Raw genomic sequence first — 19,648 nt, forward strand, 5'->3', positions numbered from 1 at the left:
GACTCCTTCCCCACCAACATCACATACCCAAGCCAGGGGTGGCTTCCACTGAGTCCACCTGAGAAAGATCTGATCCCCCTTCCACTTCCAGGAAGGAGAACTATTATAAGAAACAAGGAAGGTTTCCAGGAGACTTGGTGGGACTCCCCAGTGGGCAAGTCCAATGAATGAAATCAACAGTCCTAATGCCTGCGGTATTTTGATCAGCAAGCAGGAGAAAATGGAAAAGGGAAGGGCAGACCGGAACATGTAACCTTAGGACTCTCCTCTTGAGACAGGTTACTGTGGCACACCACATGGAAAACATGGCCTTGGGAAGGTCCCCACAGCATGAAAAAGATGCACATAGGTCATGTAAAAACACATAAAACGTGCATCCATACATTCATTGACTGAAAACATTTGAAAAAAGTCAGTTCTTTGTTACATGCATACAAACTCGTTCACTGGAATCCAAAGGGGCTTTTTAAAAAACATGCTAATATGCCATTTTAAAAGAAAAACAACTTCATATTTACTAACTTTTAAAATTAAAGGTAGATGGTTACTTTTATTTAGTTTCCAGCTTACTGGAATCATTTTCTTTCCACTCACAGGCAATGTCAGACATCTAGTGATGGATCCTTATACACACACACTCGAAATCTTAACCTTTCCCAACAACTCAGTGTTGTTGCCTCACGTGTGATGCTTATAATTAGTTGGTGAGCTGCTAGGCAGGTAAAATTGGCCACATGCATTGCATTCAAAATACCAGTTGCTCACATTAATTCATCATTACTCATTGCATCCATTTTATACACTCTGGAGTTGTCAGGTTTCTGTTGCATTGAGATGAATGTCATAAAAGGCAGGCAGCCAAGTTTTAATGATGCAAGTTCACTTTAAAATTCCTATTTCTTTTTCTGCAGCCGTACTGAGATTCTATACAAATGTCAGGCATCAAACTACCATCCCCTGGCTATAGCAGTATCACTTAATTATGGGGATAGGAATAAATTATTCTGTCAGTTACCCACATTAGTACTGATTTTTTTTAAAAGGCTAACATGATTTCACTGCTCTCTCAATTTGCAATGTGTTAAACACTTTGTATAGCAATGGACTTGTTTTGACTTAAAGGAAATATGAAATGTGCAATGTTAGAATGTCTATACCATCTGCTAATTAGCACCAACCCTGACTTTTTGTCTGTTGAGCAACTTCTTCTAAACATATTACCATAGGTCTGTAGTCCCATACCAAAAGCTTTATATCTAGTGAATTTGAGGATTCTGGCTTTTCTGGATTTTAGAAAAGTATGATGCATTTACCATGTTCCATGTAATAAGCCTGAGGAGCCTGGTAGATGCCCTATAATCAAACACATTAATATTTCCACAGTAAGACTTCCAAATATTCACACTATGAGGGATAAAGATTTTCAGTTCAGGACAAGTGTCACTGTCTACTGTGTCTTCTGCAAACTCATAAAAAACACTTCCAATTTTCAGAGCTTTTGAATGAAGAAATTTGTGGATAAGGGATTATGATATGAACTTCAATGAAATGTCAATTGACAATGTGGACCTTCTCAAGTAAAGAGACTGTATAATATAAATACATATATGTGTTCATGGGATCCTTAAATACTTGGCCCATTTTTTTGGCTCTCTGATATTAGAAATGCTTCTTTTCTGGGAGAATAGACTATGAGAGAGGAAGGAAGGAAGGAAGGGAAGGAAGGAAGGAAGGAAGGAAGGAAGGAAGGAAGGAAGGAAGGAAGGAAGGAAGGGGGAGGGAGGGAGGAAGAGAGAGAGAGAGGAAGAAAGGCCCAGCTGGTGTGGTTCAGTGGTTGAGCACTGACCCATGAACCAAGAGGTCTGTGGTTTGATTCCCGGTTAGGGCCCTTGACCTGACCCCAATAGAGGGCTGTACAGGAGGCAGCCAATCAATGTGTCTCTCTCATCGCTGTTTCTGTCTTTATCCCTCTCCCTTCCTCTCTCTGAAGATCAATAAAAATATTTTTTTTTTTTAAAAAAAAGATAGGATGGGTGGAAGGAAAGAGGGAGGAGGGGAAGGGAGGGGGGAGGGGAGGGGAGGGAGGGGAGGGAGGGAGGGGAAAAGAAAAGGGGGGAGGGGAGGGAAGGGGAGGGTGAAGACATTAGTTATACCCCTAGAGAGAATGTTAAGGGCAAATGGAATTTTTGTCAGAGAAATAACTTAAAGCAATATATCTTAATGTAACCCACTATTTTTTAGCAGCAGGGTAAAAACCCTAACATGAAATTTCAGATATATTTTAATTAAAAGACTGTTTGGGGAGAGGGTTGGGAGAGAGTGCAGCAGTTAGCACTAAAAAACAGATTTAGAACAGTAAAACTATAGTTCATTTAAACAGGTCCCAGTGTCTCAGTCTTCAACATGAGAAAGCCTTTGATAACTAAATATTAATCTATTGACAACAACCCTGCTTTCCAAGACAAGTATCTGATACTTGGCACTGTTCCATTGAGAGAGAGAGAGAGAGAGAGAGAGAGAGAGAGAGAGAGAGAGAGAGAGAGAGATGGAGAGAGAGAATTACACTTCCTAGGTTACTAACCTTTGTTGGCCTGTTGAATAGGCAGGCTCCACCCCCTCTCTGTAAAAAGTCTCTATATTCCAAAATGCTGCACTTTGAGAATTTTCTGGAATGGGATACCCTGAGGAAATAAAGAATCAACTATGTAAAAAAGAAGTCATCGGAGAAGAAAATTAAAACCCTGGATTTAGAACAAAACATTCACTCTGGACTCAGATGATTCTACACAAATTTTGACAAGGTACTTGTGTTCAAATCGGCAAAGAAGTGTGTGTGATCGAGTTTATAAAAATAACCTGGGGCTAGGTGACAACCTCCTCAGCATCCAAGCTTTTTCATGCCTGGCCTTCCAAGAGTTTTTGAAAAGCTCATCACAAAACTTCTTCGTTAAGTCTGCATTTTAAAATGTGGTTATTTTTATTTGATCTCAGTAAAGGTAGGCACTTTTTTGCCTCTGTCCTGAATAAACAGACCTCAGGAACCCACTAGATTGTTTTTTTATTTTGAGGAGGGAGTTGTAAGGGTCAATTTATTAATGATTATATAATGCAAGTTTTAGCAAAACAATTCTGGTAAACAAGAAAGCCCTAAAAGGATGTGTTAGACGATGTATATCTGGGTGTATATGCATTTATGCTTTTAGTGTACATACACACAATACAAACAGAATTAGGGTAAGCTCCTGTGAATAATAGCTCCCTGTTCTCAATCACAAATACTATTATTGGGTGACATTCATGATTTAGTAGGATTACAATATGAGCTTCTCTATGATTTGATTAATCAAATTACTATCTCTATGTCAGTCAGTACAGAGGGGAATGTTATACACATAGTCAAGGTTAAACTAAATCATGCACATTAATTCCTTGAGCATATTTGTAATAGTACTTGATTTGAAATTTGAAAGGCCACTTATGCCAGGAGGTAATCCAATAATTCTCTGTATCCTGATATAGGAGGGCAGTGTATGGAAGAAGGTGAAATCTGCCATTGTTGACAGTGATCTCTTACAAGAACTGCACAGAAATGTGTACTTGAAAAAATGCATGTTAATGTTAGTTTTATCATATCCTATATGTAGTCTCCAAAAATTCATTTAAAGGGGATCAAATACATGGTGATGGAAGATGATTTGACTTTGGATGGTGGGCACACAATGCAATATGAAGATCATATATCATAAAAATTTATACTTGAAACCTATATAATCTTATTAACAAATATCACCCCAATAAATTTAATAAAAAGAAAGAAGTCATTTTGAAATTGGGAGTTTAGATACCTACCTCTACAATATTATAAGCAGTGTTACTTTCCTATAGCAGTCCTCCAAAAAGCCTGCTTAAGCCATAATATGACTAAAATATGGTTCAACAGCAAGGGGACCATGCAGTTTCTGTGTTCTAAAATAGCAGGCAGAATGGCTGACTCTCTCTCTGCAAACCCTCATGCTCATACTCCTGTTTGTCCTGTGAGCTGAACTCCTGGTGGAAGAATAAGAAAGGGACTCTGTCCAAGCAGCTCAGGTTTCTGGCAACTGGGGCTCTTAGCGATGGGGGTAGCACTCGAAATGGCCGATGTGTTGAACAGATGTTGGGAATGGGGCCAAGAAGTAGGAGAGGCACCAGGGTGAGAAACCTCTCCCATCTATAAGGAGAAGGTTCTAGCTCAGGGGGCCTTGGGGCAGAGGTTCCCATGGACGAAGGGTCCCTGGGAAAGAGAGCAATGTTTCCAGGCCTTGGTGCCCAGAAGCAATGGAAGCTCTGGGGCAGAGAGGAGGTAGGTGAGGAAATGTTCAAATGTCTATCAGTAGAAGACTACCTAATTTAGACACGACCTGTCTTAATAAAAAAAAAAAGTATTGATTATATAAGCAGTATAATACAATTTTTAATACAGCAACATATCTATTGGCGAGTTCCTTAAGATACAAATTGATGACTAAATTGATTTTCACTGACTGCTTCAGGTAGACAACCAGCTTTTATTTTAAGTGTACTAAAAAATTAATACCTCTATTAAACTTAGAAGCATTTAATACTGTGCTATCTTTAAGGGTTAATAGACGTAGAAGTAGTTACTATGTCTTACACTTACCATCAACTTTAAATAAAAAATTAAAATATAAAGTAAATTAGTCCTTTCATTTTTAAAATATCAGATAATTAATTATTGAATTTATACTAAGTGCTTAGCCTAAAAGACCAGTACCGAGAGATTGTGTATCTAATTATATGCAGCAATTTCAGTGAAAGACATTCATCAAACGCACGTATATGAAAATTTACCCTGTTTCCTCCATTATGCAGCCTCCCCAGGATTCTGTGCAGTCACATTCTAGTCCAAGGAAACAAAGCAACAGAAGAAAAGAGAAACAACGAAAGTCACATCTGTCATTTGCAGTACAGCTCTTCAATAATTTCTTAATTCTAATTCCACTCATAGGTACAGACAGTGACGTCTCACAGAGCAAAATCGACTTCCTTTAAATCAATATGTCTTCATTCTTTCCAGAAGTAAAGGTCACCTCCTAACAGCGGGCAAGAAATACAATTGTGCCTCTCCTCATTATTGTAACTCAGAGAACTCAATTAAATCCCTATTCCAATGTTTAATGAAAAGTACCCTGGTCTGGACAACAGAAAGCTTTCGTTGTGGTCCAAGCTCTCCTTGGTGAAAGGGTCCCCTAGGGAAGCGACTTAGCATGTCTTGGGGTTCAGTGTTTCCATCTCTAAAATGGGGAAGGTGTCTCTCTGCTTAGACGCCAGGGTGGTCCTGGGCCTCACATGACGTGGTAACCTGTGTGCTCTCTGTCCACTGTACTGCTCTACGGCACAAATGCAATGAGCCATCATCGCCGTCCTGCTCCCAGAGCATACTGGAAGTTAGAGTCCAATTTGCTACGGTCAGAACAAGGTTCGGCCAGAGACTTGAAGAACGCTAGGCTAAAAGGTTTGGTAAAAGAGAGCAATCTAAAATAGACATGTAAATAATCATTTAAATTAAATAACAACCATTAACATAGATACCAAAGACTGACATATTGATATTGTGACGGGTTATTCTTGTCACTTATTTTTTCCTATTCTCTTTTCTATCATAATTTTAAAGAAAGACTTACAAATTGATTTTTTATAATTAAAAGCTCAGAACTAATAATTATCTAGCTAAACAAACAATTCACAAAGGAATTAAGAATTTTAGGAAGAAAGGAACTATGCCAGGCATTAATGAACACTTATTTCTCACCCTATCCCATCATCCAACTCAGTAACACCTCTCAGCTGACCCCAGCACTGGCCTCTTCCGGGCTTCAGGGTTTTCAAATAAGGTGGTAAACCTGGTCCTACTCCTTTCTGGTTTTAAGGCATCTAAGCCAGCTGATGAACCTCCTTTCGTGTGTGCTGTTTTCTTGGGAAAGCAAATACTCTGAGCAAGATTTTGATAAATGAAAGTCTGTGGAGATAAGTGCCACTAGACTTAACATATCCATAATGTGATGCCCATAAAGAGTATAGAGAAGCTCTTGGATTTTTACTTCAAGTTTCCATAATACTATGCATTAAGGACAATTATTTGATAGTAGTCAAAAAGTATAAAATGTAAATATTAAGGTACATTTCCTCCTTCTCTGGGGAGGTTGGGGAGCGGGAATATTTACACCTGGTGTCTGATATTCTCACAGGGGAAGGAAACTTCCATTTCATTCCAAATTAAGAGAATAATTTGAGCGAACATCTTGGTCTTTCCTTCCACGGGATTGCATTATGTGAGTCCTAGGCACTTTTGCCTTCAACCACAAAATGTATTAGAAATTATATTTTACTATTGTGTTGGTATAAAGAGGAATATAATCCACATTGGATTTTATTCTGATTTTTAAAGAAATTAAAATTTTTCATGGACCCCTAACACTACCGTGGGCCTTAAACACTTTGTCACTGGAAACTCAGGTCTGCCCTTCCATCCACCCCTCGTCTGATCAATGACCAGAGGAACACCCCCCAGTCACTGGCTGCATTTTCCTACCGGCTGGGATCTGTGGCTCTGTTTGCACTCCTCTCAGCCCTGCCTGCCCACTAGAGTATATCCTCTACCACCTGCCCCCATGCTCACAAGGCCCTGGACCAGGGTCCTGTCCAGGAGGCTTCTTCTCTATCGTTTCTTGCTGGGACTGGTGGATGAGTTTAGTTAGAGGTAGGTAGGTGGGTAAGTTGAGTTTGAGCTCCTTTTTGACTCTAGATCTAAGCAATTTCCTGATCCACTTGTACTCTTATTAAACTAGTGGAGGAGCCCCCTCCCTGGGGCATCGTGTATCTATACTCAGGTGGTTAGGACCCAAAGGGTGAGGTGTCACCACCCCGACACTCCACAGTACGAGAACGCTGATCACACTCTGAGAAAGTGAGTATGTTTTTAAGGACTTTGAAAAAAAAAGACATTTCTACAACCCAAACATAGTGAGAATTACCTTAAGTTGCTCATCTTATCATTGTTTTAGAGGAAGGAGATACACTGCAATTAAACTACAATGACTTAGAAAAGGAAAATACGTATTTGTTAACTGGTCATGCATTGCACAGACATGCAAGTGAGTAAGAAGGTCGGTGTACATACTTGGCTTTCTGCTAGAAGGTTCCCATTGGATTCCAAGGTTTTGAGCCAGGCTCTGCGATAATACTTGTGCCACTGCCATTGGAAGACCATACTGTTTTTCAGAGTTGAAAGTGTGTGGGAAACATTTGAGAGAGTGCACAAAACTAGTTATTATTTCTTCATCATCACCATGTAACATCTCAGTTCCCTAAGTAGAGCCTCACAGCATCAGAAAGCAGCATCTGCTCCTTTATCACTCCTTCCTGGCAACTGGGCCCAGGAAGCAGAAAGCCTCTGTTACTACATGGCACCTCTCCAAATTTGATGCTCTCCTCTCACGTGGTATCGTAACATACAAGTCATAAAAGGTTGTGCCCCAACTCAACTCATATCAAACCAAGAAAAATTAAACTTCCTAGAAGTGTGTCAAGAGGACTCCACTGAAGGATGGTTATGAGGATAAGCTGGAATACTCTGGTATGGATCAAGGTTTAGATACAGTTGGTTCAGCTCTTTGGGTGCTATTGCCAACTGTTATCAGAATTTTCTTTACATAAATGAAGAAACTGAGATTAAGGAAATAATTGCTTCAATTACATCTACAGATAGGTAGGTAGAAGGCATAAATATAAAAAAAATTTACATAGGGACAAAACAGAGATGCTGAGTAGATACAATCACAAATTCTTTTATGTAAATGAGTTAAACCTCACTTGGGCAAAAGAGCATTATAATTTTCAAAAATAATTGTAAGGGATTAACAAGCTTGTAAAAATGTATCTATAGAGGCCCAAAAACCTCTTTGGCTTGCACTTGCCTGATAAATAGGAAAACTATCATTATGAAATGAAACAATACCTCTTTTCTTACAAGGTTTATTTATTATTATAAACATTCACACTGTATTCTCGTCATTATCATTCTAAACAGGCCAGAGGAAGGATGTAAACTGGGCCACGGGGTGGGGAGCGGGGGAAGGGATCAGATCAGATGCAAAGATAAAGCTCTACTTTAAGAACACTGCCAGATTTTACCTCATTCACACCAACTCCCCTTGTTCGAGAACAGACACCTCCGAAGTAACTCAGACTGCTTCTCTTATAGTGGAATGTCACGCGCCTTAAGGAAGAAAATCGGTATTAGGAAGCCAGTGTAGTGACCATCACATAAGCTCTCCCAAAACATGTCTACTCTCCTGCATTGAACACCCCCAAGTCATCCTCCTTCACAATAATCAAAAACTGCATTTTAAAAACATTGAAATTTAAGCTGTCATAAAAACCTTTAAATTTATGTTATGTTAATAATCTCAGTTGAGCAAATATTAACTGAGCCCCTACTAAGCATTATGTACGAGCTCAGGATTGAGGACACAAACTCTTGATTTTCTTCCAATAGAGACTATCTAGTAGTTATACAAAATACTGCTGACTATTATAAAATGCTGATTAAAGACTGGAAGAAAAGACAGTAAACAGCAAAGGTGAGAGGAAAGGAAGGAAACTTTGATTGGTTTGATGCCAGGAGAGAACCTTAGAGAACTGTCTGAAAACAGCCTCATCGTAAGTGGGGAACACCTATTACACACCAGAAAATATGGTACCTCTGTTTCTTAGTGATAGAAGTTCAATTTTATTCAGTAATTCACTTGAAAAGTCTATATTTCCTAGCCTCTCTTGCAGCTCAATACGGCCATATGAGTAAGATTTAGCAGCCCTGACCTGTGTTTCTCAGTTTAGGCCCGCTCACCAAAGAGTCTCAGATTCGATGGCCAGTCAAGGGTTCATCCCCGGCACAGCTGGGGCACATGTGGGAGGCAACCAATTGATGTGTCTCTCTCACATCTACGTTTCTGCTTTTCTCTCACTCTCTCTTCCCCTTCCTCCCCTCCACTCTCTCTAAAAATCAATGGAAAAAATATCCTCAAGTGAGGATTAAAAAAAAAAAATTTAACAAATGATTTCTTGGTGAAACTGATGTGTGCAAGCTTTCAAGGAATCTGCTTCAAATGAACCAATTCAGCTGGAAGGCATGCCCTCTTGCAGTCCTCCAGGACATCATTCCTGCCCTGTAATGGAGGCTGGAGCACCAGCAGCCACCTTGAATTATGAGGTGACCTTGTGGATGGAAGGTCTGAAGGTAGGGATATGCTCTGAAGTTAGATCTAAGGACTATGGAACCAGCCTCCCAGCACCAGACAGCCTACCTCCATGCTTCTCATTTAACGGAGAGAGGAATCAATACCACTTTTTTTTTTCTTCTTTTAATATATTCTTATTGATTTCAGAGAGGAAGGGAGAGGGAGAGAGAGATAGAAACATCAATGATGAGAGAGAATCACTGACTGGCCGCCTCCTGGATGCCCCCTACTGGGGATCAAGCCCACAACTCAGGCATGTGCCCCTGACTGGAATCGAACCTGGGACCTTTCAGTCCACAGGCCGATTGCTCTATCCACCAAGACAAACCAGCTAGGGCTCAACATCACTCTTGTTCAAAATGGATATACTGATATAGAACTTAACTCATAAAATAAAGGGATAAAGACCAATGTCAAACCAAAGACGGTGGGCACCTACGAGATGAGATGCACAGCATCGGCGTGCTGCTTGATGCGCTGCCGGTATTTGGAGAATTCATGGAGCATCTGCACAAGGTTGGTGGTGATGTCGATGTGATCCTTCTCAGTCCAGGTCTCCACAGCCACTAGGACAACCCTGGTATTGAGCTGCTCCTTGTAAATCTGAGGGGACACAACAGGACAGGCGCAGGAGGAAAACACTGGGTCAAACGTGCACAATCAGTGATTCAGAGTCGGCGGGAAGGTGGGAGGGGAGGGGAGAGGAGAACACGAGGTCATAACTAGCTCATCAGAGAGAATCTTCATTTCCTTTCCATTTTCCAAGAGCAAAAAATAAAAATAAAAATGGACAATCACACAATTTGGCCTCTCCTATAAGATTGTTTCCATCTGAAATCAGCACAGTTAGTGGCCAGGCATCTCACTTCAGGATAGACAGGAGGGATGTCAAGATTCTAAAGCCTGGATGTAAATTCCAAACAGCGCTCAGAAAAAAAACACCCTCCAAAACCTCACAGGAGGTAACAGGTTGGAACCAAATACATCAGCCCGGGGTAGTGTAGTATGACCAGTTATTTCTGCAAGACTGGAAGAGATCACTAAATCCTTGGATAAGCACCAACCGCATGGCTGGCCTGCCCTTGGATGCTTTGTGGAATGAAAAGTAAAACAGCACTGGGAAAGAATCCCAGATCCGAGGCCAGAAGAGGAAAGAGCAGATTTGTATCACCATTTCACCTTCACCACAGGGTGGCATCACTCACAGCGTTTCCATTGTGTCTCTCCGCTCTCTTTCTCTACTTTAGGCCCGGCTGCTAAATAATTCACATAATTAAGCAATTTCAATGAATGTTGTCATTTTGTCCTATTTTCAAGCTAATTAAGAAAATAACGGCTGACCTTTGAACACACTGCAGAGCGGGAGTCGCAGCATGCCTAAATCAACCTGAAGCAGAAATGATTTTTACAAGGAGCAAGTGAAATGTAATGTCTTTTCAAAATCAATTGTTCAGCTTCAGAACCTTATATGGCAATCCAAAATACAAATTACACTTTGCAAGATGTGATTCGGTTCAATCATGCTGAAATGACTAACAGAGGAATGCTGCCAAGTAAACAGCTTTGGCAGGGGGAAAGGTGTGTTTAATATTCTCATTTCCATATTCACTTATAATTTTCCTCTCAGAAGACTGACAAGAGCTGAAATTAAAGGAAACCAGGTACAAAGTGGCTTTCAGAATTTCAATCCTAACTCCATACGACACTCTGTGCCCATCCAGCTGTGCCTACCAGGCATTCTAGGCTATGAGTCTTTATAGGGTTGGGGGTTTTGGACTGTTTAAAGGGCAGAAAAGAAGGCAGTTCTTTGGAGAAAATAAGTATCATTTAAGTATTCGGCAATTTATAAAAAGGTTTTTCCCCCCTAGTTAAGAGGGAACATAACAATAAATATCAGATAAAAAAATATTTAGCTGAACAAAATAGCACTTAACATTAGCATACACAAAGTAGTATGCTATCTTTAATTGATGACTAGTCTAATGAGCAATTTATTGGAACACAATGAATAATATTCACATCTATGGAGTGCCTACCTAACAGGAAAAAGCAAGAAAATCTTAACCATCATTCCCTGTAATTTACAAAATAAGAAAAAAATTACCAATATAAAAGTTTTTAGGTTGAGGTCTTTGTAAGGAGATATATATGTATTTTACTGTTTCAAATTAGTTTTGTGTGGGGACACACTTAATTCTGTCACCTGGAAATGAAGTCTGAAGCATTCCACTAAGGGGAACAGTAAGAAGATAAATTTGAGTTCTTTAAAAAAAAATTATTTTTGTATTTCCTATACCCTTCAAACATGGTCCACCTCAATCTATTAGTTCGTCTGCCATATATTTAAGTCAATAAGCTCAATTGATTATTTTGAACAAAGTCTCCTTTGTCAGGTTGAATTGACACTCTTCTTGGTAGCTAATTTCCTCCAGTATTTTTGTCCTCCTTAAGCTCTAGAGACAATGAGGTCCAGACATCACTTAGAAGCAACTCTCATGGATTTTTGGAATTCCATGAATAACTCAACAGTCCCCTGAAACTCTGACAACACTACTCTTTGTGAAGCAGACCACTCCATAATTCCTCAGCCAGATGAACTTAAGGATGGCATTTTTACTTTTGCTCAAGCAAGAACTAAAGTAACAAGTAAGCACACAGAGAGATAAAGCATTTCGCCTTGGAAACAGAGGTTCGAGAAAACGGGGATACTTACAGAATCTACGAGGTTGACCACAGACTTTGCAAAGTTGTTGGTGTGCGCATGAGAAGAGCGATACTTCTTGTACTGGAGAGGAAAAAAGATATACCAGTCACTGCCAAATCATATTTTTTTCCTTTTTATTGAATTGATTGGGGTGACACTGGTTAACACAATTATACAGGTTTCACAATTCTACAACACATCATTTGTATACTGTATTGTGTGTTCACCACCCCAAGTCAAGTTTCCACTCATCACCATTTATTCCCCCTAGACCCTCCTCTACTTTCCTCCACCTCCTACCCCTGGCAATCACCACACTGTTGTTCGTATCCATGAGTTTTTCTCATTTTTCCCCTCTTTTGCTTAATCTCTCCCCCTCCTCCCCAGCGCCACCCTCCCCTCCAACAGTGGTCAGACTGCTCTCTATCTATGAGTCCATCACTGCTCTTTGGAACAACATGGACGGACCTGGAGAGCATTATGCTAAGTGAAATAAGCCCGTCAGAGAAAGACAAGTACCATATGATTTCAGTTACATGTGGCATTCAATGAACAAAACGAACTAAATCATAATTTAATGGTAAATATAAAAATTCTATAAAAGCAGGAATCTCATAGCAGCAGTAGAAATTGGGGATTAAAAACACATAATTTAGTGGATATGGTGGTGTTCTTATTTAATTTCTGTGTTAGGCAGCAAAACTCTGATGATCTATAACACCCAGGATATTCCAGGTAACACAGAGGGCCGATAGAAATATGTGTGAGAAGCTTTACTCCTGAGAAGGAAGTTATTTCAGTCTTAATGTCTATAAATACAACCCTTTCATTTTCAATGAAATGACCTTCCCGGCTTATAACGGGCTTACACCAATAAATTTAGTCCCAATAGAACACCCTCCTCACTTTAAACTCAAGGCCATACACAGATCGAGAAAATTTCTTAGGTAGCACTTTAAATATTGTCCATGATATGGAATGTATCTGTCATACATTCTAGTATATTCTTTCAGAAGAATGCCTCCTCCAAATGAAGCCTTTTGCTTTTGACTGCTCAAAGTTAGAACAAAGAAGAGACATAAAGTAAAAGTGAAATGTGACGATAGCTTGTGATCATTTGAGAAAAAATAAATTAATAGAATAATTGTGAAGCAATATCTGAAGGGCTACAGTTTTAGCAAGGAGTACTTTGCATAGAATGTCTTAGAGAGGATATTTAAAAACAAAAATCTACACAGGGGGGTCATGCCCTCTACTGAGCAAAAAGAACAAACATTCCCAAACTATCAAATTTGCACCATAAGTTTTAAAATTGTGCTTCAATTATAATTATTAAAATAATTTACCTTTTGTAAAGATTAAGAACATTTCCACATTGGAAAACCATGATATACTTTTTTTCTCCTTTTCCACTTTCACATTATAAATGTATTAGACTCTCCCCATGTCATTCTCTAACTCTGTTACTATATTTTTTAAACAAAGAATGTATATCTTAATGCTTATATTTCTGATATTTATTTTTTATACTACTAAGCACACTAACCAGCCCATGATTAATGTTCAATAAATTAGTATTGTGTTTGCTTTTAGTAGCATTCCGTAATTTATATGTGTCTATAAATACAACCCTTATATTTACAACATTTGCTTTGGTGTGAATGTTTGCATCTACCCCAAAATTCATATGTTGAAATTCAAACCCCCCAAATGATGGTATTAGGATGTAGAACCTTTGGAAGTACTTAAGTCATGAGGGTAGAGCCCTCATGAATAAGATTAATGTCTTTATAAAAGATGGTCCAGGGAGATCCCTAGTCCCTTCCACCATGTGAAGACACAGAAGGACATTTTTTAAAAATATATTTTATTGATTTTTTACAGAGAGGAAGGGAGAGGGATAGAGAGCTAGAAACGTTGATGAGAGAGAAACATCGACCAGCTGCCTCCTGCACACCCCCCACTGGGGATGTGCCCGCAACCAATGTACATGCCCTTGACCAGAATCAAACACGGGACCCTTCAGTCCGCAGACCGATGCTCTATCCACTGAGCCAAACCGGTTTTGGCCAGAAGGACATTTTAACAGGGGTGTGTGTGTGTGTGTGTGTGTGTGTGTGTGTGTGTGTGGTTTTTTAATAAACAGAGCACAATGAAGTTGCTATAAATAGCTCAGCATTTTAAGTTGCCTATTTTAAAAAAAATCACCCTTTATTGATGAAAGTATTACATATATCCCCTTTTTTCTCCCATTGACCCATTATAGACCCCTCCCCCCACCACCCCAGGCCTCCACTGCCCTACTGTCTGTGTCCATGGATTATGCAAATATGCATACAAGTTCTTTGGTTGGTCTCTTCCCACCTCACCCACCCACTCTCCCCCCGCCCCCAACCGAGATTCATCAGTCTGTTCTATGCTCCTATGTCTCTGGGACTATTTTGTTCATCAGTTTATTTTGTTCATTAGATTTCACATTTGAGTAAGATCATGTGATACTTGTTGCCTATCTTTAAAAGTAAAAAGCTAAAGTCTCTTTGGGGTGATAAAAATGTTTGGAATGAGATAGAGGTAATGGCTTACCACTTAGTAAAGGTACTAAATACCACTGAATCATACACTTTAACAAAAAAGCTTTGGCATTAGGAAGCACACGTCACAAAAAGAAAGGAAAAATACTAGCTGACACCTCCTCTATGCAGTGGTGTTACACACCTATTAAGGTACATTTTATTTTCCTTCTGAATATTAATTTGTCCTTTTTGGAAATCTCTTTTTATAGAATAAAGGTCAAGAAAAAGATGACATGCAAGTTGTAAAATAAAAGTCTTTTTAAGTCTATCAAAATGTGATGATTTTTTCATTTATTTCATGTTTGTAATTTTCAAGTCTCTGATTTTCCTTTTAGAAAGATCACTCTGCTTGCTGAGTTGAGTGAATTAGATAAGTTCAAAAACGGAAACAGAGACCTGTTGAGGAATTATTACAATAGTCCAGGTAGCAGATAATAAAGGCTGGACATCTATAGAGGCTGTGAAAGGTGAGAAAAGAGCATAAAAATATGTCTCCTAGGCTTTGAACTTGAATAGCTGGAGGGATGGTGGTGCCATCTAAAATAATGAGAGAACCTCACTTTAAACTCAAAGACCTCAATTATAAGAACTTATATACTTATATGCATAGTCCATGGACATGGGCAATAGGAGCAGGGGTGAGGAGGGGTTGGGAGGAGGGGTAAATGGGAGGGAAATGGGAGATATCTGTAATACTATCAACAATAAAAATATAAAAGAAGTTTAGGACCCAGGAACCAAGAGTTCTGATTTAGAAATGTTAAAGTGAGATGCCTATTCAATATTGAAGTACAGATGTCAAATAAACAGTTGAATATGTAACTATAGAACTCAGAAGGTAAGAGGTATGAAGAGTGATGAGTTTAAGTCATGATATTATTTGAAGACTTGAGACTGGAAGTGGTCATTTTGGGGGAGAGTTATAGAAAGAAAATAGAGCCCCAAGCCAAGCTGTAGGGCACTCTTATAATTCTAGAGGTCAGATGTGACAAACTAAGAAGAAACGGCCTGTGTTGTGTCACAGAAGCCGAGAGATGAAGAAAATGTTTCCAACAGGAGAGAATAATCAATTATGTCTAGTGCTGCTGAGAGAGTGGGCAAGTAAGATAAGGACACAGTGAGCACTAGGGTGTGTTCACTTGAATTTCCAGTTAATTAACCACCTACCATGTACTAGGATCTATGATAAGTCTTTCTCCTACAAGAAATATTTGTTCCTCACAACTCTATGAGGTGGGTTTTATTATCCCCATTTTATAAATGTGGAAAGTGAGGCTCAGAGAGGACAAATAAAAATAGCCACAATCATACAACTGGAATTCAATGGCTAGTCTGGGTTGAGATAGGAAATAAACTTGTTCAGTCAACAATTCTTATAAAAGAGTGTATATTCCTAATAAATCATGATTATTAATAAGAACTCTCAATTAATTAGATACCTACAAAATGTAGTAGTTTTTCACTATGTTTTACATCTAAAACTAATAGGGAATAATATTGAATGTAAACTGTAATTTAAAAATAAAATAAATAACATAATAGTTTTTAAATTAAAAAAAAACAAATGAGGTTTAAATTGAAAAATATTTGAGCTATTACATTTTCAGTTACTGATGTACACATAAGAATAGAGCAATAAATGTAAGCAAAACATTTTTCATGCACTTAAAAGTATTTCAACCATTTTTCAATTAGAATATGGTTTTTAATATTTATGTTTAGATTACTGGCTCAAAGAAATGTTTGCCGACCCTTATCAAGGCTATAATTGGCTCACAAATTAGGTTGCACCAGCCAGCTACTAAGATACTTCTACAAAATTGAGGGATTTTTTGTTTTGTTTTGTTTTTTTGTCTAATGAAATCCACTGATATGATGCTTGTTCAAAATAAGATATGGGCATTTTTTTTCAGGAAGCCAATATTAGGTTACTCTGCATTAAAAAAGTAACCTTGAATGTAAATGTAGCACAATATTTCTATTTCCTTGCATGAATAAGAACTAATTTTGTATACTAAGAAAAATGTTCAATCTCCATTTATGATAAAACTTACTTTCACATGTTCTGATTACTGAAAATAATTCACATTTAAAGTGCCACATTTGCCTTTTCTTCATAAACAAATACAATCCTTAAGAAGTTTGTTTTCTAAAAATATTAGAGCTTGATTTTCAACCTAAGGGTGACAGGTATCAACATAACTGTGCTGCCTCATCTAGCACAAAGATTATAAGATAAGTACTCTTAGTGGGATCATTATTCCAAAACCCAATAGCAAATCTTCAGATATTGAAAAACATGTAAATTATTCTAGTTCAGTTTGTTAAATCAGGCTTTTTTTTTTTTTTTCTCAAAGAGCCAGGTGTTAAACATTTACCAACATGCCAAAATTATTTGGTGTACTAACAAATAGCCTAGTGATCAATGCTCTAAGCTTCAGCCAAGATATTTTATAAGAGAAATGGTTAAGGCCTGTCCAGTGTGTCTCAGTTGGCATCGTCCCATACCATTGGGTCTCGGATTCAAATCCCAGTCAGGGCACATATCCAGGCTTCAGGTTCGATCTTGTTTGGGGAGAGTATGGCAGGCAACCGATCCATGTTTCTCTCTCACATCGATGTTTATCTCTCTCTCTCGCCCTTCCTCTTTCTCTCTAGAATCAATGAAAAACATATTCTTGTGTAAAGGTAAGAGAGAGAGAAATGGAGAAGTAGAATATGGTTAAGAAAGTTTCTACTTTATCTTTGCGAGAAGCCAATGGAGAGTAATAACTATTTTTTATATATGTTTTTTCATATATCTTTTAAGTGTTACTTAAAACCACATTGAATCACATTTTACTTTGACCTTCATCTTTCTAGTATTTAAATAATCAGTTAAAGATAGTCTCTTTGTATATATCTTTATTACATATTCTTGTTTCTTATAATTATATCTGCTACAAAAAATAATAATTAGTAAGGAAAAATAACATGCTATCTGAGCAAATACATGGAATAAAATTAGAAAGCAGTGACTAAATACATAGATAGAGAAAAGTAGAGAATAAGAATTTTAAATGAAGATAAGTAAGAAATGCCACACAGTTAAATCCATCAATTACAATCATTATTAAACAGAGAAAGTTGAGAGTTCTGAAATTTCTATAAAACCCAGTGTTCCAAAACACCATATAATAAAGGAAGTCATTTAATATTTCCAAAAAATGAAGCATCTAAGTATCTTGCTTTTAAAAAGTAACAAATAATAATTGAATATAAAGTGAAGTGTATTCTTTTCTCAAATAAGCTGTTGGGTTCAAAACCCATTGGTTCTATACTCTTACCGTTTTGTGATCATTAACAATCATAAGTTCCAAATATTTCATTTCTTCAAACACACCACGAGATGGCTGTGGAAAATAAAAATGTATGGTCAGAGATAATAGCACCTTCTCTGAGGATGATTGCTTAGTTGTAAGTTGACTATGAATCTCAGAAGAACTCTTTGCTGCCTATTTTATAAACACCCTTGAGGAAACTTGCTCAGAAAAATAGAAAAAAAAGTGACCATAAGGTGTGAGTGAACATTCAAATATGGAGAAAAGAACAATATTTAAGTATTATTAAAGTACTCATTAAGACAGAGAACAGAGCCCCATGTTGTTTTTATGATTTCTATATGTAAAAATATCCTAGAGAAAAATGTACAGTATAATTCTGTAAAAGTAAATAATCTCAATTAAGATGTGACAAAAATTCACATCTATTAAAAGTTCAAGGAAAACCTATGTAACAAGAATAGTAGAGCTCATCGAGAAAAGGTACCAATGTAGTAAAACAGAAACCTTAACTCAGAGGAGTGAGATTCTAATAATCCTATATAATAAAGAGGTAATATGCAAATTGACCCTCACACCCTTGCACAAGATGGCCACCCCCATGTGGTTAAAGATGGCTGGCAGGGGAGGGTAGTTGTGGGTGATCAGGTCAGCAGGGGAAGGCAGTTGGGGGCGACTGGGCCTGCAGGGGAGGGAGGGCAATTGGCTGGGGGAGACGAGGCCTGCAGGGGAGGGCAGTTTGGGGTGACCAGGCCAGCAGGGGAGGGCAGGTAGGGGTGACCAGGCCTGCAGGGGAGGGCAGTTAGGGAGGTCGGCAGGAGAGGGTAGTTGGGGTGACCAGTCTGGCAGGGGAGGGCAGTTGGGGGCAACCAAGCCAGCAGCAGAGGGCAGTTGGGGGTGACTGGGCCAGCAGGGGAGGGAAGTTGGGGGCAATAGGGATGGCAGGGGAGCAGTTAGGCATCAATAAGGCTGGCAGGGGAGTGGTTAGGGGGTGATCAGGCTGGTAGGCAGGCGAGTGGTTGGGAGCCAGCAGTCCCAGATTGTGAGAGGGTTGTCTGACTGCCGGTTTAGGCCCGATCCTACCCACAGGGATCGGGCCTAAACCGGCAGTCAGACATCTCCCAAGGGGTCGCAGATTGGAGAGGGTGCAGGCTGGGCTGAGAGACACCCCCCCACACCAGTGCATGAATTTCGTGCACCAGGCCTCTAGTAATGTACTAATTCTTAAACACACAACTTCTTACAGGAACAAATGCTAATAATTACAATATTCTAAATTCTTCTAGATTTTTATTATTACTAGATAATCCATTAAGAGCAAAGGCTAAATATGTTAGCCATTATTTTGGACTTCTATTTCTTTTTCCTAGTAGAAAACTACAAGGTCACTGATCATTTTACATTTGGTAGGGGTGGACTTTAGTGAAATGTCATTAGCCTATGTAAAACTTATTATTACCAACCACATCTTTAAGAGTAAGCAAAACATATCTCTAATATGAATAAAAAGAAAAAAACACACACCTGTATCTATAATCACCATAATACAAAGATAGGATCATAAAAAAGAGGATGATTCCACCTGCAACTAAGTTTTTGATGGCTGAAGTTCTAATTTTTTCACACACAAAAATACATTCACCAAAACATTATCTAAAATGTACAATTTTCAGGATAATTACTTATTAAGTTATCTAGTAAATTACCATGTAATCTATATGCTGTGGAATTAATTATTGGTTGCATAGCATT

The 19,648-nt window shown here is 38.5% G+C and overlaps 1 protein-coding gene across 1 annotated transcript in view; it reads right to left on the reverse strand.

Moving 5' to 3' along the window:
* The window catches only part of ADAM23 (ADAM metallopeptidase domain 23), a 147,807-nt gene that overhangs the window by 37,285 nt on the left and 90,874 nt on the right, over positions 1–19,648 (reverse strand). The window contains exons 9-15 of the mRNA XM_008145240.3: positions 17,903–17,968; positions 12,013–12,084; positions 9,739–9,902; positions 8,194–8,278; positions 7,181–7,271; positions 4,852–4,900; positions 2,582–2,681 (exon numbers count right to left, since the gene is read on the reverse strand). Coding sequence (XP_008143462.2) covers positions 2,582–2,681; positions 4,852–4,900; positions 7,181–7,271; positions 8,194–8,278; positions 9,739–9,902; positions 12,013–12,084; positions 17,903–17,968 — 627 coding nt within the window. The remainder of the gene's footprint in view (positions 1–2,581; positions 2,682–4,851; positions 4,901–7,180; positions 7,272–8,193; positions 8,279–9,738; positions 9,903–12,012; positions 12,085–17,902; positions 17,969–19,648) is intronic.

This window comes from Eptesicus fuscus, chromosome 11 (genome assembly GCF_027574615.1).
Source record: "Eptesicus fuscus isolate TK198812 chromosome 11, DD_ASM_mEF_20220401, whole genome shotgun sequence".
In the NCBI taxonomy this organism is placed as follows: Eukaryota; Metazoa; Chordata; class Mammalia; order Chiroptera; family Vespertilionidae; genus Eptesicus; species Eptesicus fuscus.